This window comes from Dermacentor variabilis, chromosome 1 (assembly GCF_050947875.1).
Source record: "Dermacentor variabilis isolate Ectoservices chromosome 1, ASM5094787v1, whole genome shotgun sequence".
Classification (NCBI taxonomy): Eukaryota; Metazoa; Arthropoda; class Arachnida; order Ixodida; family Ixodidae; genus Dermacentor; species Dermacentor variabilis.
The window spans coordinates 281,428,748-281,451,338 of NC_134568.1; the positions used below are offsets into that span (position 1 = coordinate 281,428,748).

Genomic DNA, 22,591 nt, shown 5'->3' on the forward strand with positions numbered 1-22,591 from the left:
AGGCTTGACCATGGCAAGTTTGTTGTTTACTACTGAGGCACAGCTGTGCCTTCTCGCCATATCTTGTGTTTTCTGGGAGTTTCTTTTTTTTTTTTACTGCAGATGGACGAAGAGCTGGTACAACGAACTTTTGAGGGAATAGCTTCTGCATTCCTTTGTCACTGACTATAGTCATGATCATGAAGTTTTTGCAAATGAAAGCAGCCAGTTTTATAACTTAAGCATTTCATATTAATGAAGTTACAGTTTTTGAGGAGTAGTGGCCAGTATGGCTCATCGCCTGCTCGACTAAAATGCAAGCGGTGGCATTTGAGATAAAAGATGCTGTGCTTTACCAGAAATATTGTAACCTCATGCCACTGTTCTGCTGCTTTGGTGACACTGCTCCAGCAGGGACACTAAAAAGGAATAGTATGCAAGAAAATACCTTGAAATTTGTGACGTCACTTGCACATTGGTGCTGAGGTTACAGCACAAAAGCCAACAAAGGGAACTGTGGCCTTCATTTTCTCCACTAGTTTTTACTGCCAGATGAATGAGAATGGAACTTTGAAGGAATATTTTACTAGTATAAATTGACTTTGAGGTGCTCTTCAGTGTCCCTTTAAAAGCATACACTCCTCTGGTTAGTAAGTACTGCTGTCATGATTTCACCAGCTACTAGTCTGAGCATATTCCAGCTGTGAAACCACCATTAAAGTCTCTGGGAACTCCAGCTTTAAGAGGGTCGTTCTTCACAACATATATGCCAAAAGGACTGTCACGGGGGCGCATTTGCACATTTGAGACATGGAAACATCATTGTACCAAAATTCCCTATTTAATATAGTTTTTGACTGCATATAGAACTTTTTCAAATTGAAACTTTCAGTGTGTGCATCCTCTCTCATAGTAGAAATGTTGTTAGTAGGTATATGTAAGGTCTTTAATATGAGAAAGGGAAAAAACATACATTTTAGTAGCATTGTTAGCTGTCAAGTGTATGTGCATGTGTGTTTGTTTTCCATTCTTAAGTGTGGTAGTTATAACATATCTTTTGATTTTATATTTATTTATTTATTTTATTTTATTTACATATACTGCAGCCCAATATAGGACTATAGCAGGAGTAGGAACATTATACATTACTATACATTACACATTGAAAACGCACATAAACACAAAAAGATGAATGATCAAAAAGAAGCGCTTTAATGTTAGCGAAGTGCTTACCAGTGGCAGCTATGAAATCTTTTAGTGATAGTGAACAAATGTTACTGGGTAGAGAATTCCAAAGCTCTATTGTAAGTGGAAAAAAACTGCACTTGAATGTGTTAGTACGGGCACAAATAAGTGTTATGTTCAAGGCGTGGGGCCTACGGGTACAACTTGAGTTAGTAAATGTGATACGGTTACAATCAGAAAGACCAGAGGGGGAGTTATTAATTGCATATAAAAGTTTTAAGGCTTCAATGTGATAATGGGAAAGTAATCACTCAATATGCAAAGGATGGCGTGACAGGTGCAGGATATCCCTGCTAATCCAAGTAAGTTTATTATTTATCTTATTTGTTTTTAATGGAACGTTGTTATTGATGCAAGATTTCACTAACAACTCAAAACAATCAACAAGACTGTCAACATGACATTCAATACTGAGTGACAAAAAATGGTCAAAGTTATCTGCCAGAGTGTCAGTGATGGATGTATCGTCAGCCTTGTTAAAATCATGAAATGTGGAATAGCTAAAGCATTCGTGTGGGATAGGACAGTTAATGTGTACGAAAACTGCATTATGATCCCAGATTCCTTCCAGGATATCGTAATTAAAACTCAAGTGACCAAGACTGTCACTGATAAACACTAAGTCAAGTATGGAGTTCAGCCGTGTATTCTTATCAACTAATTGTATCAGGTTATGGCACAAAGGAAATGTAATTAAGGCTGTACAAATAGAGGCACTAATAGAGGAATATGTAAGGGAAGGCCAGTGAATGCCGGAAACGTTAAAGTCACCAAGAACGATTAAGTTAGAACTGTCAAAGCTATGGTCATGTATAAAATGTGAAATATTATCGAACAAGTCACTGGGGCTATTGATCGGGGGCGAGGAAGAACACAGATTGTGAAATTCTGCTTATGCACTAGTAACTTGCACCAAGCAGATTCTACATTGCGAGGATCTGGTAGAACCTTAAAGTTAAAATCTGAACGTAAAAGCAAAGCAACGCTCCCGCCTTTCTTATTCTGATGGTTGTAGTGGGCAGCAGTGTAACCAGGAGGCATGAATTCTGTGTCATGAATATCTTCATGAAGCCATGTTTATGTGATGCATATAACATGAATAGAGCATGAAGAAACTGGTGAAAAAATTGTGGAAATTCGTTAGTTATTCTTCTGGCATTAACATTCAAAAGCGCGAGATCTGTGACAGAGTGATGAGATTGGGGGGGGGGGGGGTCAACCTGACTTTAAGACATTTGGAAATTTTGCGCTAGATCAAAACCAGGAGCTCTTACTAAACTATTTGAGGCACCATCCCAGTTGTGATGAACGATATTATCTATAAATAAATGATCGAGCCTCATTTTAATAACCGAGCCGTTATTCCGCTGCTCAACTGAAGCATCCCATAGCTTTTTACTTACTGCACGCACTCTGGACGAAAAATCTTCAGCAAGTTTCATGCCGGAATTTTTCACCTTATAAGCGTTTTTCAGCATCACTAGCTTATTGCTGAAATCAAGCAATTGTAACATGATAGGGTGAGAATGCCCAGGGCGCATTCTGCCTAACCTATGGAAGCGTTCAATACGCGCACAGTCAAGGGAAAGCCTGTTGAAAACATTCATAACCTTGGAGTGCAGTGTGTCACGATTCTCATTTAATATCTTCTGGTATGCCATGAAGGATTGTTATTTCTTTGTGAACGGTTTTCAGGATCGTCATATTTGGCAGTTATTATCGTTATTTGGCAGTGGCTTAGGGCAAGCCACCTCAGAATGAAGCTGATCAGAGTCTTGACCAGGCAGTGCCTTTACACAAGAGGTTTCGAAAGCCATCACGTGCAATTCCAAGGCATCGAAATGTGTATTCACAGCATTTTTTATTTCAGATATGTCAAATTTCAGATATCTTATTTATGTTTTGAATGCAGTTTCAATGATTCTTCAACAAAACAAATGTTCTATATTCTGTGCATATACGGACGAAAATTCTTATTGCCTCAGCCATTTATTAAACAAATTAGCTTTTTAACTTGTTGAAATTTTTTGGGAAAACAACTACCGCATTACAATTGGAATGCCTTCAAAACAAAGTGCTCGGGACCTCCAAAATTCTTCGTTATATAAGTCACTTTGTTGTAAAGGTCTTGCACTGTACTGCTTACACTAGAGCAGAGCAACCTAGGCGCATTCCACCAAAGAAAACTTATATTTATGTGTATTCAAGAGACGTGAAATAAGTCGCTAAACTTTTTGTGCACACTTTACTGAAGCCAACTTTATTGCACCGAGGTTCACAGCATGCTCTACAGTGAAACATGGGAGCTGCAGATCGTCGAATGCCACCATCGGCTGCGCTTAACGTCAAAAATCTTCGCTTGTATACAGTAGCTTCATCACTGTTGCCTTCATTGACATTTGGGTCCCTTGCACCCTAGCTGGCTTTGAAGACATCGGAGGTTATCAGTTTTACATCATCATGTCATCATCAATGGTGAAGTATCTACGAGCCATTGCACCCGCTGATGCACTAAAACAAGCAATGTTTGAGTTGTGCGATTCCTGGAGCAGTGGAGCAGGACTATTTATGACATCGGCACTGTCTTCCATTGTGTCACTAGGGCTGCCATTAGTGCTAGCACAGAGCACACCTTGTTGATGTCTGTGGACGACAATGGTGGCTCCGCTGTAAAGCAACAATTCGTTCTAGAGCACCAAATCAGCCATCGAGGATGGCTAAATTTCTTCATTGTACAGGAAAATTCATTGTAGTTTTCTTCATTGTAAAGCATTCACAATACATATGAAATATACGAAATACATGAAATATATAAAATATATGAAATATAGGCTGGGACTTAATCAGCTTTCCATGATACAGGTCATTTTGCTGTAGAAGTGTTCATTGCAGAGGTGTTCGACTGTATACCCTTTAGCAGGCCTTATGGCACGTCTGTATCCCTGGCCACTTTTGAAAGGTTGCTTCATTGCATTGGCAGAAAAAGAGTAATGACAAAAGGGCATTATTTTGAGTGGCCATTTATTGTCATCTCTGTGCACTTGCATTTGGGAGAGAGATGGTTCAAAGAAGCTGCCTTTATATCACGAGCAGCAGCAGCTCTTCCATTGCTTTGGTGTCCTGATGGCCCCACTGCCATTGGTGATAAGGGTCTCCTCCATTCACAGTGGTAACAAGTTATCACCAGTGCTGTTGTGTTGGACCGACAGCGCACCCATTGAGAGTGTGTCAGAGGGAATGGGATACAGTCAATTTCAGTCCCTGATCTCGCCTATTCTGTTGTGTCTGTAGGGCTGCCATTAGTGTTAGCGTAGACGTCTGCCATCTGAGTGCTGAGTGGTGCACTTGTGGTGATGGTCTCATGTGCAAGCTGCTGCGTTTGTTTCATTTCATGCTGTGGACGATTTTGTGCGCTCTGCATGACAGCACCTGATTAGCGGTGCAAGTCACTATAGCCCATGCATAGCTGCTGAAGCAGTTGACATTGTGAGAATGTGTATTGGAAAGTTACAGTAAAGATTAAAGTTAGGAGAATGTTAAAGTCATTGGCTTTAAATGCATGCTCAAGAATGTTTTCCCAACTTCCTGCTGACAAAATTTTTTTTTTTGTGGTGTCATTTAGTGCTTTCTTGTGTGTCCAGATATGAAAAATAAAGTGGGCTGTAACGAATTAAATTTGCAAATTGCATTTGTTGTAATAGGTTGGTTGTTTGTGGTACGATCTGTGATGTATTTTATAACATGTCAAGATATTTAGGTTCAAACTGTCACTGTAGTTGCAGTAGAAACTACAATAAACTACAATAAGCTGGAACATTGTTTTACTAGAGGGAGAGCCTTCTTAAAATCCCCTCACCAGGCCACATAGCAAAATTTGGTTATATGCTGGAAGTTGTTACGTATCTTTAGGAGTGTTCTACTGCAATAATTTTTCGAATTAGTTCATCAATAGCAGCACTAAAATAAGTGCCGCGAACCCACGATTTCAGGAGGTGGGCATCACTTTCAGCATAGACGCTCTCACCACTTGCCCCGTCTAGCCTCTGCAAGCGAAATTTCTTCCCTGCGTTCTCCCATACAGGAGCCAGAGGATTGCCTGACGAATACGGCACAGGCCCCGCCTTCTTTTTTTAACTCTCTTGCATTCTTGCTGAATGGCGCACTTCCGGTGATGACCTCATGTGCAAGCTGCTGTGTTTGTCTCATTTCATGCAGCGGGTGATTTTGTACACTCTGCACGAGAACACTTGATTAGTGGTGTAAGTCAGTGCCACAATCGCAAGAACTCAGGCAGACTCGAGAGGATGAAAGAACATGATCGCAGTGCCGGAACACGTTAGAAAATGACATAGTTTCATTCTCTGCACGCGCGACTGCATGACGTGAGAACAAGCAGACAAAATGGAAGTACATCTCTTTTGTTATGTTACGAAGTAAAACATAAAAACATGCAGACATTCAGTTTGTATGTTTTATTATTTCTCTAAACTTTAATTCATCTATTGAAGCAACAGATTAAACAAATAAGTGGTGCTGCCTTGAATAATTCTCGAAGTTGCATGTCACTATGTGTGATGTCACAGCACTACCATGTACCTAGGCACACTTGCGTGATCGACATCGACACTCTGGCTGGGAGCGTGGTGCCCGTGATAAGAGTAAACGGCATATAGTTTGAAATTTAAGCTCTCTCCATGGTGCGTAGGGATGTAATACTTAGCCGACACAATCGCGAGTCTGCATTGTATGCTCTTCTTGTAAGCCCACTGTGCTTGTCAGCTCAAAATGGCTGGCCAGACCTGGTGAGGGGCCCTTTAAGAGAACTCTTGACATGTTACCTTATTTTGTGCAATAATACTATTGGCATTGCATGAATTATGTGGATTTGTAGCATGCTGGAATAAATGCTCAGTATATGTCATTTGTTACCAATGTTACTGATTCACATTTTGTTTTAGGGTGGCCTTATTACTGGTGTTTTTGCTGGTGGGCCTTCTTCTGGTTGCCTGATTAACCTGAAAGAAACAGATGAAGTTCAAGCACTTTATGAGTTTGGAGCATCAGAACGACGTTGCCTTAGCAACCTGTGTGTAGTACAAAACAAGGTTTTTCTCCAACTTGTGAAAGACGGTATGTGTTTTCTATTTGCATCAGTCTTGTTCTGTGGGTAATTGACGTCATTGTTGTGGTTCATTATGTTTATGTTGCACAAATAAATGGAAGAATATGCAGCATAAATATGTGTATATATATCTGGCTTTTGTGAGCTAAATTTGTCAAATTATATAAAAGTGTTTGAACGAGAAGAAAGAGGGTTAACTGAGGGGCCCAATCTTTATTAATCATATCCACTTTCATCTACTTTCATTTCCATTAATTTATCGTTTCTTTACTTCGATTAGTAAGTACTAGTGGTTTCCCCTGTGTTGTTCTTGGTATCTTTGTTTGATGGCTTGTTATGATAAAAGTGTTTGGATTTTCTGAGGGTGGTAGATTGTATAATGTAGCTACACTAACGAAAGTTGATGTCATGCAGTGAATTTGGAAAAAAATTAACCTTGTTCAAAAATGTATGGATAAGTAAAGGCAGCATGTTTACACTGGTTGATTTCTCATTCATTTAACATTAAAAGATGGAGAAAACTATTTATGAACTGCTCTTGTGACAGATGAATATGTCGCAACGGCTGAATATCACAACTGTTGAAATCTGTTTAAAAGTGGTTTGAAATAATCTAACAAATTTATTTTTCGTACAGCTCACCTTAAATAGGGCATCTGTTCTCTCTCAAAATTTTTTTTGTCATTCAGTGCAACTGTAGGCATAGTGTGCATTTTCTTGAGAATGTTCATACTGGTTAGGAAGGCAAAAAGTAAGTATCAGTGGTGCTTAAGTTCCATTTCTGACGTTAGTAGGAGACACATGCTTATTTGCCCTGTCCCCCTTAGCGCACATCTCCTCCTTTACCCTTGCCATGGCTGCGCATGGCTGTCCATACACGGGCCACGCATAGTCTTTTAGAGTTAGTCTGTGCCAAGTGCAAAGTTCAGGTGAGCTGAGATTTGGCCTTGATGTGCATTGTGTTCCCTTTTGTCTAGTGTTAGCGATCACATAATCTCAAGTTTCTGAGACACTGCGCTAAACGTTCACTCACGTTGTGCCGAGTGTTGATGGTCATCGAGTGAGATCTGTTCATGTTTGCCTGAGTGCACGTGACATTGATAAATCTATGAACTTTACTTTGTGTAGTGGTCTCATTGCTATCGCCATCAGTGGTCCGCCTTTCTGGTGAAACTGCAACATTTTTTTACTGTGATAGCAATTATATGGGCACTCCAAGTTAATTTTTGCCGTCATCATTGCTGGCACTTGTGTCGTCGCCCTGGGACTCTGCATATATTTAAGTATATGTATGCTATATGCTTATCTATGCTTATCTATGCCGTATGTGTGGGTTATATTACTGCACTATTCAATCAATGTTGCTCATACTAGGTCATATGTATTTGACTAAATTATTTCTCAGAATTTCGAAAATGCCAGCCCACAAACAAATGTCAGGAAACATTATATTCACTGTACGTGCCTCTTATCTTAAATCTTCTCAGATTATTAAATATTAATAGTGCAAAACAATATCAGTGCTCAAAACTGAAAGTGATGCAATTTACTAGCATGGCTCTTTCCAGGCAGCATAGTGGTACCTGTGCGATGTCATTACAGGCCCTACATGGCATGTTAAAAGCTTTTAGGGATGCCAGAAATTTTGGTGCACCTATGTATGTTGCGTCCATATTAGTCTGACCTGCGTATAGTTAGAATACTGTCCGAGACGTTCAAGCGTAATGTTAAACCTTACTGTTGCAGTCAGAGCTGTGCCCTTCGGGCGAAACTGCCAATTTTTTCTTGGAATGAATATCCATACCATTCACACTGTTTTTAATTTGTGGGTGCGATCTGATGATGGCTGCGGGGACTAAGCACAGTTAGCCATGGTGTCCCAAGGTTTACAGCTATGCGCGACGCAACACATGCAAATTTTGGATGCTGTGAGCCATGCCGATGCGTTGCTCTTAGCACAATGTGCACCACATTTGCTGGTGCTCATAACCATGCTATTTCGGCTCAACCTTCTTGCAGTTTGTTTATAAGTGCTTACTGACAAGATACTATCCACCAGAAATGTTGTGTGAATCTGTGAAATTGTTTTTACTGCTAAAATTTAAAACCTTGGAGTAACAAAATTTGGAATATAAACAGGAACAGTGCAACACAGGACGAGCGATTAAAGAGCACTGGACAGAGCACTTTATTTTATTCTAAAGATGGACCAACCAGCCCCATTGAACTCACTGCTAACAAAATTTGCTATTTAACGCAGTTTTTTGCTGCAAGTACAACTTTGTTATATCGAGATTTGACTGTAAACAGGAATGTGGGTAGTAGAGATATTTTTTCCTGAAGAAAGGCTGCTAAATTCGCCCCTCGTCTTACATAGCAGTCTTATAACATTGTGAGTTGTTATCTGGCCAAGTCAAGGTCAGGGGTTGACGTGTATTCTGGGCCGACCAATATTCCAGTTTATATGGTAACCACAGTTTTTTGTACAAAGAGTTAAGTGGCTACAGTGGTGGTCTGTGCATGCTTTTTTCTCCCACTTGATGATGGATGTGGCCTAGAATTTGCCATGCTTTTGTATCCCATATTGCACAGTGTGGCTAATGGTGTTCAGTAGCAAAGCACTTTGACTTAAACTTCAGCAGAATATAGTTCATGGGAGGACACGGCACAAGTATGACTATAGTGAATCACTCACAATGGATGAAAAGGCGGAACTTGAAACTGAATGACATTGTTGTGCTCTGTGCATATTCTACTGGAACAATGCCTAAATCAATGGGCTGTGCATACTGTGCTAATTGCCGCGTGAGTGTATTACAGGGAAACATAAAGTGGAAATTGGGCATATCGAGGACAGTGTTGAGTACAATGTGAGAGAAAGAGGGAGAGGTAAAGGTTAACGTTTGTGAGTTGTTGGTGTTTTCAGTCTATAGGTGCACTCCATATTTTGGACACAGTTCCATTGCACATATACAAGATCTGATTTTTGTGCCGTCTTCATTTGCAGCAAGTGTACCTTGCAAGCAGACTGGACTGAACTGCTAAATAACTTCCTATAATGAACCATTCCTCTCTGATAAGTTGCAATGTGCATGGCTGGTTACTTATTTGTTCTAAACAGTAACAGCTCTGCATAGCATAGATTATTAAAATACGCTAGTAACTCCATCATATGCAGAAAGATGAGATTGAGGATGCTTAACCTGAATTTGGTGAGTGGTGATGCATGCACTAGTGCTTCGATAAGGCCAGTGATCAATAAGACTCAACAAGACTTGTTGCTGGGCTAGTTAGTTCATGGTGTAAAGTAAAATAACACTCGGCTTGACCACTTTCTTTAGCTAAGATTAATTACCTGAGGTTAGTAGCCATGGTAGTGGTATGTCTTATATTTTATTGAATAGTTGTACACTTGTAACAATCTGCTCATTCTTGTCTTCTTTCAGGCAGCATAATTGCTGACATTCCAGATTATGCTTGCAAGCCACTGAAGAGTGTTATTAGTACAACAGAAATGCTTGTCTCACTCCTATCTGCAAATGCGTATGACTTGACCTTGCTTTTACAAAGCTGCCACTTCTCTGGTGCCCTCTCAATATTGGAGAAGAAAGACACCTGGATTGATGCCTTTTGGTCTTACACCAAGGCAGTCACTGATTTTTTGGCTGTTGGAGGCTTTGCATCACTGTCCAGAATGCTTGTGTGAGTGAACAAACCATTACTTTAAGTGTGTTAAGAAGTGCAACAGCTTTTTCGTTTTACTATACTATGCAACTTGTTTTAGTGGTAACCAGATATGTAAGCACATTAAACATTTGCAGTTTTCTCCTATTTAGTCCAGATTTGATTAGGTGCAACACTTTTGTGTCTCAGTATATTTAGTAATTACAGTTTCAGGCAATTTTGTCAGTGTTTTTACATACACAGAACAAACTGCATCACCTGTGCATAACAATGAAGCTAACAGTCACTGAAGAGACTGAAGAGAAGGAGAGTAGAGATGAAATGTTTTAATTGTTGAGGAGCATGCTTCTGTTGCATAATTATTGAAGCAGGAAGCGTAATTCTATGCTTAGTGTAAAAAAGGAAAAAAGTTTTTTTTTGTTCATATTTGCATAAAAAGCGAAGTCCACCCACCAGTAGTGGGCTCCAAACCTATACAAATATTGAGTTTTGCTGATGGCTATTGACTCGTGTGCCTGTCTTCAGCATTTGTGTATGTGCATGTGTCAATGAACTTTGGGGAAGTAAACTAACACTTTTCCAGACCATGGCGGTGGACCTTAATGTCTTTGGTAGTTACCTTATTCTAAGCCTTCATTCTTAATTAGTGTGATCAGGTTTGCATATCTGTTTAGTGGCATGATCATTCACATGGCATATGATGTAACCCTAAATGTAGATAATGCAAGTCCTCAATGGCAAATGTTTTTCATACCTCTTCCTGTGCTTGCCATGCAACATGTGAATTGCTAACTCAAGGGTACAAGATGGAGCTACAGCCAAATTAGTTCATATATGTTAGTGCAGGCTGACAAATTGTCACATTTTAGCCAGGACTGTCCTCTTTTTAATGTGCAGCCCTGCCACATTGTATTTTTGTCTCCTTAGTGCTGAATCTCATCTCAAGTTGCAGTCTATACACCTTCTTCATATCTTGACATATACTTTTAATAGTTGCAAAGTCATTATGCAATTGCACAGAATTTACTCAAAGTGTATGTCAAGATATGAACGACATGTGATAGCCATTGTTTAGCTACACTAGTCTAAATGGTGCTGTTGGAATGAATGTGAATTTTGGGAGAAAGGGAATTGTTTTCAAATCATGTCTCAGCATAGCGAAGTATCTTTTGTAATTATTTTCAAATTCAAATTTAAATTGTTTATTAATCCTTGAAAACACAATAGGAATGTGTCCAACACTGTTTGGACCCGTAGCCATAGGCTAGTCATGGGTCCAAAAAAAAAAGCACAATAATACAGACACTTCATTATGTATAAAATACCAACATAAAACAGTGGGGAGAGGGAAATTTACATGAGTACAAATGTAAAAGAAAATAATGCATAACAAAGAGCAATTGCATCAATTCAAGAAAACATCTTACATGTTCACATTATATGGTAAAATCGGATGCACACAACAGGTAGAATATATTTAAGATAAAGAATGCATGTGCATGAAGAACTGTCTCGCTGCAGGAGCAAACATTCACGCATACTTTATGTGTTCTGGAAGGGTGTTCCATATTTTTGCCCCAATAAAAGAGAGCCGTCTTTCTCCATATACATTGTGTGTGGGCAGGAGGTTAAAGTTACGAAGTGTTACATTTCTAGTAGTTAGACATGATGCATAAAAGAGGGGTACATGAAAGGGATGGTTATATCTCACAATGCTGTTTACAACAGTTGCTGTTTTTTGCAGGCGCAGTGAATCGAAGGTTAGTATCTGTAGGTTGTCAAATAGTGGCTTGCTGGGCTGATCCCACTTAGAATGACTTGTGATTCTTAATGGTCATTTCTGTATTTTTCGGATTGGTTTGAGGTAACTATTGTAAGTCCATCCCCATGATTCGAGGCAGTAAGAGAGGTGGCTATGAATAAAGGATAAATATAGTATGCGTAATGTATTTTTGTCAAAGAAGTCATGAGCCTGTATCAGTTTATAGCACCCTGAAGCCCCCCCCCTCCCCCCCCCCATCTTTGCCCCCACCGCTAAAAAATTATTTTGACACTGCAGGTGCCCATCAAAAACTGTGCCAAGATACTTAAAAGGAGGTATATATTCTAGTACGGAATTGTCAATGCTAATGCGCACAGGGTTAAGGTCTACATGTTTACTACAGGAGTGAAATACTGTATATTTTGTTTTCAAAACATTTACGGAAAGTTTGTTTGCTGAGAACCATTCAGAGATGCTTGCCAAATCTAAGTTTACTTTAGCCTCTATTTCCTTGATATTATCTCCTGTAATTATTATAACGGTGTAATCTGCATACATCAGCATATCTCCAAAGTGTAGGGCACACGGAAGGTCGGAAACATATAAAGAAAGAAGCGAGGGTCCCGAAACCGACCCTTGGGGCACACCTGCATGTATAAGTTGTGGTGACGATTAGATATTATTCATTATTACTATCTGACGACATTCATTGAAGTAACTAGTAAACAACTTGAAAATATGTCTTCCAAACTCGTGGTGCTTAAGGTTGTACAAAAGGATTGAATGGTCTATCATATGGAAAGTCTTTTTCAAATCTAGACAGACTACAGCCACAAGTTTGTTATTGTTTAAAGCAGAGTTTATAACCTGAGCTAATGATTGCATCGCTGATGCAGTTGAATGATGCGGCCGGAAACCGTGTTGCCATGGGCAAATTATATTATACTTTTCTATCAATTTATTAATATGATTCGCAAGAATTTTCTCAAAAAGGATATTAATGACACTCAGCACCGATATAGGTCGATAACTGGAAGGGTTTAAGCGATCTCCATCCGTGTATATTGGAACAACTCGGGCTATTTTTAGCGATGCTGGGTACCTGTCTGTTTGCAAACAGTGGTTGAGAATGTGGCATAATGTAGGACCCAAAACATCTATACTTTCTTCATATGTACAGTTATGTGATCCATACCTGCGGCCTTATTACTAGGCATAGTTGCCAGTGTAGAATCTATTTTGGAGCTGCTGAGCACGAGGTCGCGGGATCGAATCCCGGCCACGGCGGCCGGATTTCGATGGGAGCGAAATGCAAAAACACCCATGTACTTAGATTTAGGTGCACATTAAAGAACCCCAGGTGGTCGAAATTTCCGGAGTCCTCCACTACGGCGTGCCTCATAATCAGAAAGTGGTTTTGGCACGTTAAACCCCATAATCTAGAATCTATTTTGTCGAGTTCAATGTTGTTCAAAAAGAAGGTGTTTGGAAGTAGGCTTATTTCAAATTGTGTCTCGGCATAGCGATGTATTCTTTGTATGTTGTAGGAATTTCGTACAACAGAAATATTTTCTGTGGATCCTGTAATTGCTTGTTCAGTGATGAGACCTTGCAGCATAGAACTGAAAGAACTTTAAAAGTTTTATCTATTCATGTGGTAACAGCATTCTTCATTTCTCACAAAAACACATTATGGCGCCTTTCTGGCCATGAAAATTTAGGACTGTCACTTATTGAGTACCTACACCACCTAATGAGCACACTCCAGAAATACATTGATCAAACTTCATGTTTCTAGCTGCAGTAATGTTCAGCTGCAGGTTATATTAGTGTATAAGCCATTCAACTATGTTGTGCATACTTTTTTTTTTATTGGTGTCAGTGGCACTAATATTCCATGTTAAAAGCATTCCTCTTGAATAATTGTGAAACCTTCAGTTCATGAATCAGTTTTCTGGGAAATGCATGTTATAGAAAAAGTGTGTTGGAGTAATGCTGTTGTCTAGATTCAGTACTGTGCGCATAAGACTATGTATGATGCTAACTTGGAATGACTGTTTTCTGCAGTGATAAATTCAGAGAGCTGGAATCTCCTTTGTAAGTTTTTATTTGGCAATATATCATTACTACATGTCACATACCTCATAGTCACACCGAAAGCAGCATTTTGTTGTGCTAGTTGCATGTGATGCATGTGGTTATGTTTATGCTAAGCATGGGTCAGGCATGGGTCAGGTCTTATTTTGCTGCTGATTTCTGGTAACTTTTGTGACAAAGTTGCGAAGACACATTTAGCTTTTCTTCATGTGTGCACTAATAAATGTGTGGCACCCCTGATTATTTATTTATTTATTTATTTATTTATCCCTCCCTCCCTCACTCCCTCCCTCCTTTCTTCTATCCTGATAGTGAAGTTTGCCAAAGAGCAGCAGATGAACGATTTTAAGATATGATAAGCTTTTTGAGTGAGCATGACTTCATAGTGATGGTATGCTAGAATGGTGTAATAATAATAAAAAAAAAAGCATACAGCATGGTTTTGCAGAGGTTCAGTGTTATGAATTTGGTGAAATCTGCATTCCAAATGGTGGAAGCATATTCTATATTTGGACAAACAATGATAAAGTATTCAAGCTTACATATCTAGGGAGGCACATGTTTTCAGATAAGGCTTGACAAGGCTGAGTAAGCGGTTAGCTGAGGCAAAAGTGACATTTATGTAATAATGGCACATTAAGTCAAACTGCAAGTGGATTTGAAGTTAGTAGTATGAAGTATAAATATGAATGTTATTCAAGGCATAAGTTGTTGGTCAGCGAGCATTATGATCAGTTAAAAACACTAACTTTGGTTTAGAGTAATTGAGTGTCATTAATCATTTCTTACACCAATTGCTAATAGTGTTATGGCCAGACTGCAGGATTTAACGATCAGCATAGTATGTAATCATCTGCGAAAAGCCTAGCGAGTGAGGACACACATTTAGGCTAGCCATCATTTGGGAACACAAGTAAGCCCGTGCTAGCCTACCTTTAGTGAACCTCATGGCAGAGAACCTGTTATTTAGAGACAAAGTGGCATTGGTGTATATATGCATGTATGTAGATACACGAGTACTCATGTACTCCAATGCAGGAGAAACGATGTGACATGACAGTACTTTGATACACTCCTTTCTTTTTGCTCCTAGATGCACCCAGTCTGCAAAAGTAATTGGCCCCCACATCTCACTTGGCGCATTATTTTCTCCCCAGTTCTCCCCAGTTAGCAAAGATATAGTTTGTTGTTTAGTGTGTTATCTAGGAGCAGAAGATCAGAATTGCACTGTAAGCATTATGAAAAAATAGTACAATCAGATGGCATGCACTCGCATTTCAAAATATAAAGGGGTGGTGGTGGAGTTTCTTACTTTGCTCATGACTGCACACTCAGTGGCAGCAACAAGAAAAGCAATTACTATAGTGCACAGCCTTTGTCAGGTTCAACACAGTGGGATGAACATGTTGAGAAATATGTTTCTCGTGTAAGATTAGTTTGTGACATATATTACAAGGGCGCAAGTTCCACTGACATTATTTATTGTTTTGTGAAGCATATCTGCATCAACTTTACACTGAATGTACTGAAAATCACGCATTGTCTCATTTGATGCTGTATTTATGGGCTCCTTTGAACTATTTGTAATGTATATTTTTTTCTATTGCTCTCTTAACAGAGAGTAACACACTTAATTTTATCAACCTACCTATAATGTTGAACATAAGCTTTGTGATACCCTCCGAAACCCTCACCACTTTTATTATTCTTACTTGAAAGTAAACACTATAGCTAGTGTGTGGATTTTTTTTCAAATGTCACAACTAAGTATGCAGAAGCAAAAGCAGAGAAATCTCATCATTGATGAGGCGGTGGTGTCACATGTTAAGATTTTTTTCATATCTGCTTTTCGTTGTGAGCAAAAATATTAAGGGGAACCAAGGGGCTCGGTTTTTCTTTCTTACGACCGTATGAAGGAAACAGACAATGAAGCCAGACAAAGCATAGGGGCTGCCATGGCTGTGACTGGCGCTGGCTGAAACACCCAAGACTAGATCTAGTTCATGTTCACAAATACCCAAGAATGCAGACGAGAGGATAGCTGCCATGGTTGCTGAATGTAAAGCACTGCACTCATGAAGTAGACGTGGGTTCAGCTCCTACCTGTGGCAGGTTGTCTTTTCATCCACTTTCATTCTCCCATTCCTTATTATTTATATGCATTTCAGTTAAAAATAACAGTTGCTTCTCCCTATGCTTTCTCTGGCTCCGGTGTCTCTTTGCCTCATATGGTTGCTTTCTGTTGTGTTTTGTTGGCCAGAATCATGATGCTGGAAGTCACTTGACATTTTGATAAGATTATAGTCACTTGTCATAGTAGTTATTTGGATTTGTGAGACTTTGAGACATAATTTGTCATCATTGCCTTGGGATGCAGTCATAAGGAACCATGTTCTATGTTGTACAAGTTACAACCTATGAATTGTATCCTTATAGTTCTGAACATTTGTTTTGTTAGGTTTTCTCCAAATGCTCTCAGCCATTTTGCAAAGGACGTTATTGGTGACACAAGTCAGCTCAGCTCACAGACTATTCTGCTGCAGCTATTCTGTCTTCCATTGAAAAGAATTGGCGAGTACACGCGGCTTTTCAGTAGACTGCTTGCCAGTATGGACCAACACGTAAGTTGAACTTATTTTTGATCTGGTATTGGGGCGTATTTTTCAACACGTAAACATATGATTTAGCATTGTATACTGGGTGTCTCAACTATCATGCACCAAGATTTAAAAATATGAAAAATCCATGTAGCTGGACAAAATCAAGGTAATGTTGTTTGTTGTCGCTTGGAGATACTCGGGAGTATCTTTTGCATTCTGCCTAACTAGATAAAAAGTGTCAATGAAAAAATCGTAGAGCAACATGAGAAAGTCCCGATACGGCTTCCTGTTGCGTAATACGTGCTACATAAAAGTGTATTTCCGATCGTGAAAGAAGCCCGCGAGTACATACAATGTGCCTCCAGTGGCCAGTCGTGTGGCAATTTTGTGTGTATTTGCGGTTCTTGAAAAACCCCTCTATTGAAGTGAGCAGTAACAAAGCAAGCTCACAGACATATATGCCTATCATGCCATCACCTGTGCTTACCACTGGTCTGCCCAGAGACTATGTACTGAACAATACACTTTAAACTTCTGTTGTGTTTTTTTTTTATTCCAGCTGTCTTGAGAAAAATTGTCTTGTATTTCCTTAAGTGCCTGTTGACTTTCAATTAGTGTCTGTGCCTTAGAACTGGGGTTTTCCTTCCAATGCGTGTGGATTCAATGCCTATTCTATGAACTAGGTGAGGAAATAAGAAAGCTTGTAAGCTCTAGGTAGGGTTCTGTATTTTCACAGCTTGTTTTGGGTCAAAATCAGAAGATGCTTATCAGAGTTAATTTTTTCCACATAATTCAGAGTTAATTGAAGCTTTTTTTTTATGGCTCAATGAAATTGAGAGTTTTTCTAATCTTTTAATTGCTAATCACTTTTGAATTTCCCCAATACCCTCAAAAGCAACCATGACTGTAAAAAGCAAAACAATGGAAATATAGCTGCTGGAATGTTTTTTATTTACAGTCCACATTCACAAAAGCAGAAGGGCTTTGTTTACAGCTTAGTGTGCATATTTAACAATTTTGGAATTGGACGTTGTGGTGCACTCTTTGTGATTTATGGAATAAAGCACTGAGAACGGCCTTTTAATGTTGGCACTGGATACAGAAAAAGCGATTAGATCTTGCACATTATGTGAAATAAGGGGCCATTCTCGAGCACGCATCCTCTAGAAAACTAGGGGCTCAATGGCTTTTTCGACGGCATATACCCAATATTCTGAGAACCCATTGCCAAGTAGTAGTATCATGCTCGCAGTGGTTAAGTGACAGAAAACACCGAATCATGTGTCGAATGCTGCTGGCAGTTCCCCCTACATGTTTGTGTTCAAGATCTGAGCTTGGTTCTATAATGATTCGCTGGTGTACTGCAAATCGTGAGGAATGTGTTGCTGCTCCACTGCTCCACTTTTCAGCAACAGCAGCATAATTTTCTACGTAGCTGTTAATGACTTCACAGCATTTCTCCTCGTCTACAATGTCAAGTATTCAGTTGGCGTCCGTGCAAAGCTAAGCACGAGGTTGCGGGATTGAATCTCGGCCGCAGTGGCCGCATTTGGATGGGGGTGAACTGCAAAAACGCCCATGTCCCATGTATTGGGGGCAAGTTAAAGATCCCCTGGTGGTCAAAATTAATCTGGAGTTCCCGACTACGGCATGCCTCATAATCAAATTGTGGTTTTTGCACGTAAAACTCCAGAATTCACTTCCATGCAACGACTGTGGCAGGTGTGCCATTTCATAAACTTAGCAATAGCTGCAAGTGCATGTCAAGGAGATTGTACACATCATGCAAAAAAGCAGACTCTCCTTTTAGTTCCCTAATTACTGAGGGCAGATTTAATTTTTCTTTTAGAACCATAATTTGATGGGCGGGTTGTGTGAGGAGTTTGTTGTCACAAGGAACACTGTTACACTGTTAGCTTCTCACACATTTTCCGCCAAGCTAGTAAGGGCATGGTCACGTGAATACAACTGAGCACCCTAAAATTTGGATTGTTTTGATTAATCTGAATTGTCAGTTTCTTTAACACTGAGTGCTTTTTGGATTTTATGTGATCATTCTGAAAATTTGGAACCCTAACTATAGGTGGCTTTTGAATAATTCTCAATTGCCTCTCTTTTTCTTATTTTTTTCCAACATTGGCTTACTAGGCAGACAGCTGGCAATTTTTAGCAACGACCAACCTTTGCATTTCAGCTATCTGACTTATTAAGTTGCCCAGTTATACATAAATTTTCAGCAGCTGCTTTCTTGGTATATCAAATTAATTTTAATCAAACAGGCTTAATAATTCTTAGTGTTATCTACAGTTTTGGAACACTGTAAAAAGTGCACAAAAACTACAAACACTGCACATTGAATATGCCTATACATATAAGGCTGACTTCTGTGCTCAAGTATACTGCATCAAACAGAATACCAGTGATAACGCACAAGCTTGGTACTTTCTGAGAATACTAGATGCTTGATCATAGTGCTATAATGCTCCATAGTCCTGCTGTGATGAAGTGAAAAAAATAGGTCTTTTATTTTTTTAAAGTCTGATATATTGTGCTAAATGCTTTCACTGTTTCAGTCATATGATATGACTAATAAAAATAGGGCTCTTGGTTTACTTTCTTCTCGTTCTTCAATGTTAGAAGACACATATGTAATGCATGATGGATAGTAGTGTGTACATCTGTGCTGTTGTCTTCTTTCTAGTCGCAAATCCTTGATCCAAATGAACATGGTGTCTTATAGCAGTTCCCAATTGTGATGTTTTGTTCTTTAAAGGCCAAGTACAAATAAATTTTGGACCACATAAAAAGGCTGGCTTCATATTGTGTGGATACATAGGAGCCTCCGTGCAAACTTTTACTTTGGAGCTGTGTGGGGATGTGTTATGAAGAGCTTACAAAACTAGACATTTTTGATACTGGAACTAAGTAAAATGCCACCATTGCTGCTCGCCAAAAATGACCCATATCCCAGAGTGAATGTGGCACCTGTGCATGACCTCCGAACTAAGTAAAATGCCACCATTACTGCTCGCCAAAAATGACACATAACCCAGAGTGAATGTGGCACCTGTGCATGACCTCCGAGATTGGAAAGCGCCTGCAGCCCAGTGAAAATTTCGAAAGCCATCTTCTGGAATCGGCCTTTATCCGCTAACCATCACGTGTCCGCATTGTCTGCTAAGATGCTGTTTAGAAGGTTTTAATAAAGGAGTGAGACAATTACCAACCCTGCAGCTTTGCTTAGCTTCCTTCGATAGCATATACTACCCATTTAGAACCAAGTTAGCCAAAGTGAAGCTTCATTGCAGTTGGCCAATGAGGGTTGTACACATTGTGTGATTGTTGGAAGAATAGATAACTGTTGTTCCTATGCATACCATAATGCCGTACCATAATATGCTGATACCTTTTGTCAGCGTCTGAAAAATGTTAAAACTGTCAAATTCCAAAAGGTACATTGAAGTGAATGCAGCAATATTGGAAAAAAAAAAAACAATACCATTAGTGCCAATAAGGAAGGAATTTTGTCATAAAAAATTACTCCCCTGATGTCAGTATGCTGAAATGCCTACAGAAGAACAGCTAGTTTATATGATTACTTTGTCTCTGTCCTTTTATAATAATTTTATTTGCAACTATTTTCCAGTTCAGTGATGGTAACATGTAAAGCCTCGGGTTGGCCATGATATTAATGGACTTGCATATATTCATATTATGTGTAACTTATATATTATTTGTTGATTGTCTTCAATTTAAATTCTCTTTTCATTGAGAATTCAAAGCTCTAAAAGTGCATTATACATACACATCAATTCAATAGAGTGAAAGAAAAAAACTTGGAATATGGAGTTGTGGTGTGTCTGGCATTGACAATGTCAACAGTGCGCTAATTTGGGCCGGTTGGTACATACCTGTGCAAAGAAATAGTGCTTTTGAATGGGACCAGCGCTTGTAATGTAGTCATCTCTTGTCCCATTCAGAAGTACTGTTTTGCCCAAAAATCACAATGTTGTTAGTGGAAAATGAATGTGTGCTTGCTTTTTCAGAGTAACTATTTTTTTACTTGCAGACAAAGCTTTGGAGTAGCCTGCAGTCCTGCTTAAATGAGTGGCTGGCCTTGTATGATATTTCAATTAAAGAAATGAAATTGGCGGAGTCAACAAAATCGTTTTGGGACTCTGTGAGCCAGAAGCTAGCAGTAAGCATTCCTTCTCATTGGTGATATTTTTAGTGCATCAAATCTTAAAAGAAAAAGCAATGTAAATGCATAATATAAAATTTTATAAAATGTAAAAAGAAGCCAGAAAAGAATTTATAATGCTTGTGGTAATGTGGCTTTCATGGCACTTATGGCGTGCCACCCTCCTTGTCCGCTTTCCCTCATCTATGGCAGCTGTTTGAACCACGCTAATATACAGATTCATGCTATTTCATACAATGTTTCAAACATTGTGCTTGTCATGGGGCATAGACAATTTCATTGGGATTGCATATTGTTGCTTATGCTTCAAAGATAGCAATCTATCTAGCAGTGTATCATGTATCTAGTGAATAAGTACATTAAGGTATTCTAAGGGAACGTTCACACTGGGGCATCTGGTATCTAAAGTGGTTCAGAATCCAATTAGGCAGTGCAAGTTCTGCCGAAAAGGCCCTATTCGCACCAATCGGTTTCATTCTGATTTTTGCCGCCACTGCCGTCATAATCCCTCGCTTTGGACCAAACACAATGTGATTAAGTAAGCACCACTGCCACTGTCGTCGTCTCTTCAGTAAATGTCTCTTCTGCTCCTGATGCGTAGCTGCTTGCCAGGAAGCCCAGGAATATACTTCTTCTTCCTCAGTGCTTACCTTTGCGTTTGTTGTGGAAAAAAAAGCAGACAAACTCGACGCGCTCGGCGAAAGTGGGGCATGCGGTCACACCCGGGATACCCCACACGCGTGTAAGTTACTGCGTACTCGGCAGATGGTGCTAGTAGTAAAATAGCAGGCACTTCTTCCCCTCTACCCCCGCAATATTTGGAGAGTGGCACGTTGGCCAAGCAATATGAACAACGTGGCATTTCAGTTGCAGATTTTCAGTTGGTGTAGACACCGAACGCTCAAGTGTGAATGTGGCATAAAAGAGCATTGCAGAAAGCACTTTCTTCTTCCAACATTCCTTTCTTCTCTTTCAGGACGTATACAGGGTGCCAGAATGCCGAATGTTGCGTGACAGTAAATCGTACCCATTGCAGCTTGTCTCAGCTGGCCGCTTTGCAACACATCATTTTGTGTTGTTTCATGACAAGTTTGTTCACTCACATGTAAGTGTTGTAATGGTAATAGCTGTTATAGTACGACAAGTTTCTCAGTGGCTAGCATTTGTGTTTAAAAGCATAGATAGGCGGCAGATAGGTATTCAATAAAAAGTGTTCATACTCTGGTGGTGCACTAGTGAAGGTAGTTGCAGCCACATTTATTAAAGGGGCACTAAAGAAAATACAGTCAACATGTTTTTCGGACTCTCTAGGGCCTGCAAAAATGTCCGAAAAAATAAATGTGTGCCTTTTACTGCCTCCAAGGTCTCAAGTCTCCACAGGCACATTTAAAACAGCTCGGAAACAGCTCTAAAACAGCTCAGAACAGCCTACCAGTATACTCATTAAGCATTTTGGTGCTTGTACTGTGACAAGGGATAGTAGGTGCACACATGTATAATTATAGGATACATACAGTGTCCCATGAGAGTTGCACATTGTCACGGAGCACATTGTAATACAAGCAGACAACGCTTGCTGTGTGCTGGAAGTGCTTGAACGTAATGATAAATAGTCATTGTGTATTCTCTTTCTGTTACTTTCTTTAATAGAAACAAATTAACCATTCCTACTATTACAAATAACATTTGTTCACCAAAAAAGTTGGAATAATTATTGATAACGCAATGCGAGTAGCCATTCGAATAGCTCACCCACGCCATAGATGGTGACGGGGTGGCTGAAAACTTAAGGAAGTGGTGCCACTGCGATCAGTAGTGATGCTCATTTTTAAAAGATAGCAAATTACATGCCTTATGTGGAGAGATTAAATGTATAATTTAATGATCAGAAGGACCTACCC

General features: G+C 39.5%; 1 protein-coding gene across 2 annotated transcripts in view; it reads left to right on the plus strand.

The window, feature by feature from the left end:
- Als2 (Amyotrophic lateral sclerosis 2) overlaps window positions 1–22,591 on the plus strand; it is an 85,869-nt gene that overhangs the window by 26,881 nt on the left and 36,397 nt on the right. Inside the window, exons 6-11 of one of the 2 annotated variants that reach the window (XM_075676576.1) lie at window positions 6,183–6,354; window positions 9,793–10,048; window positions 13,860–13,889; window positions 16,348–16,510; window positions 20,559–20,687; window positions 21,667–21,795. In XM_075676576.1, coding sequence (XP_075532691.1) covers window positions 6,183–6,354; window positions 9,793–10,048; window positions 13,860–13,889; window positions 16,348–16,510; window positions 20,559–20,687; window positions 21,667–21,795 — 879 coding nt within the window. The remainder of the gene's footprint in view (window positions 1–6,182; window positions 6,355–9,792; window positions 10,049–13,859; window positions 13,890–16,347; window positions 16,511–20,558; window positions 20,688–21,666; window positions 21,796–22,591) is intronic. The other variant, XM_075676585.1, reaches the window with a different exon arrangement.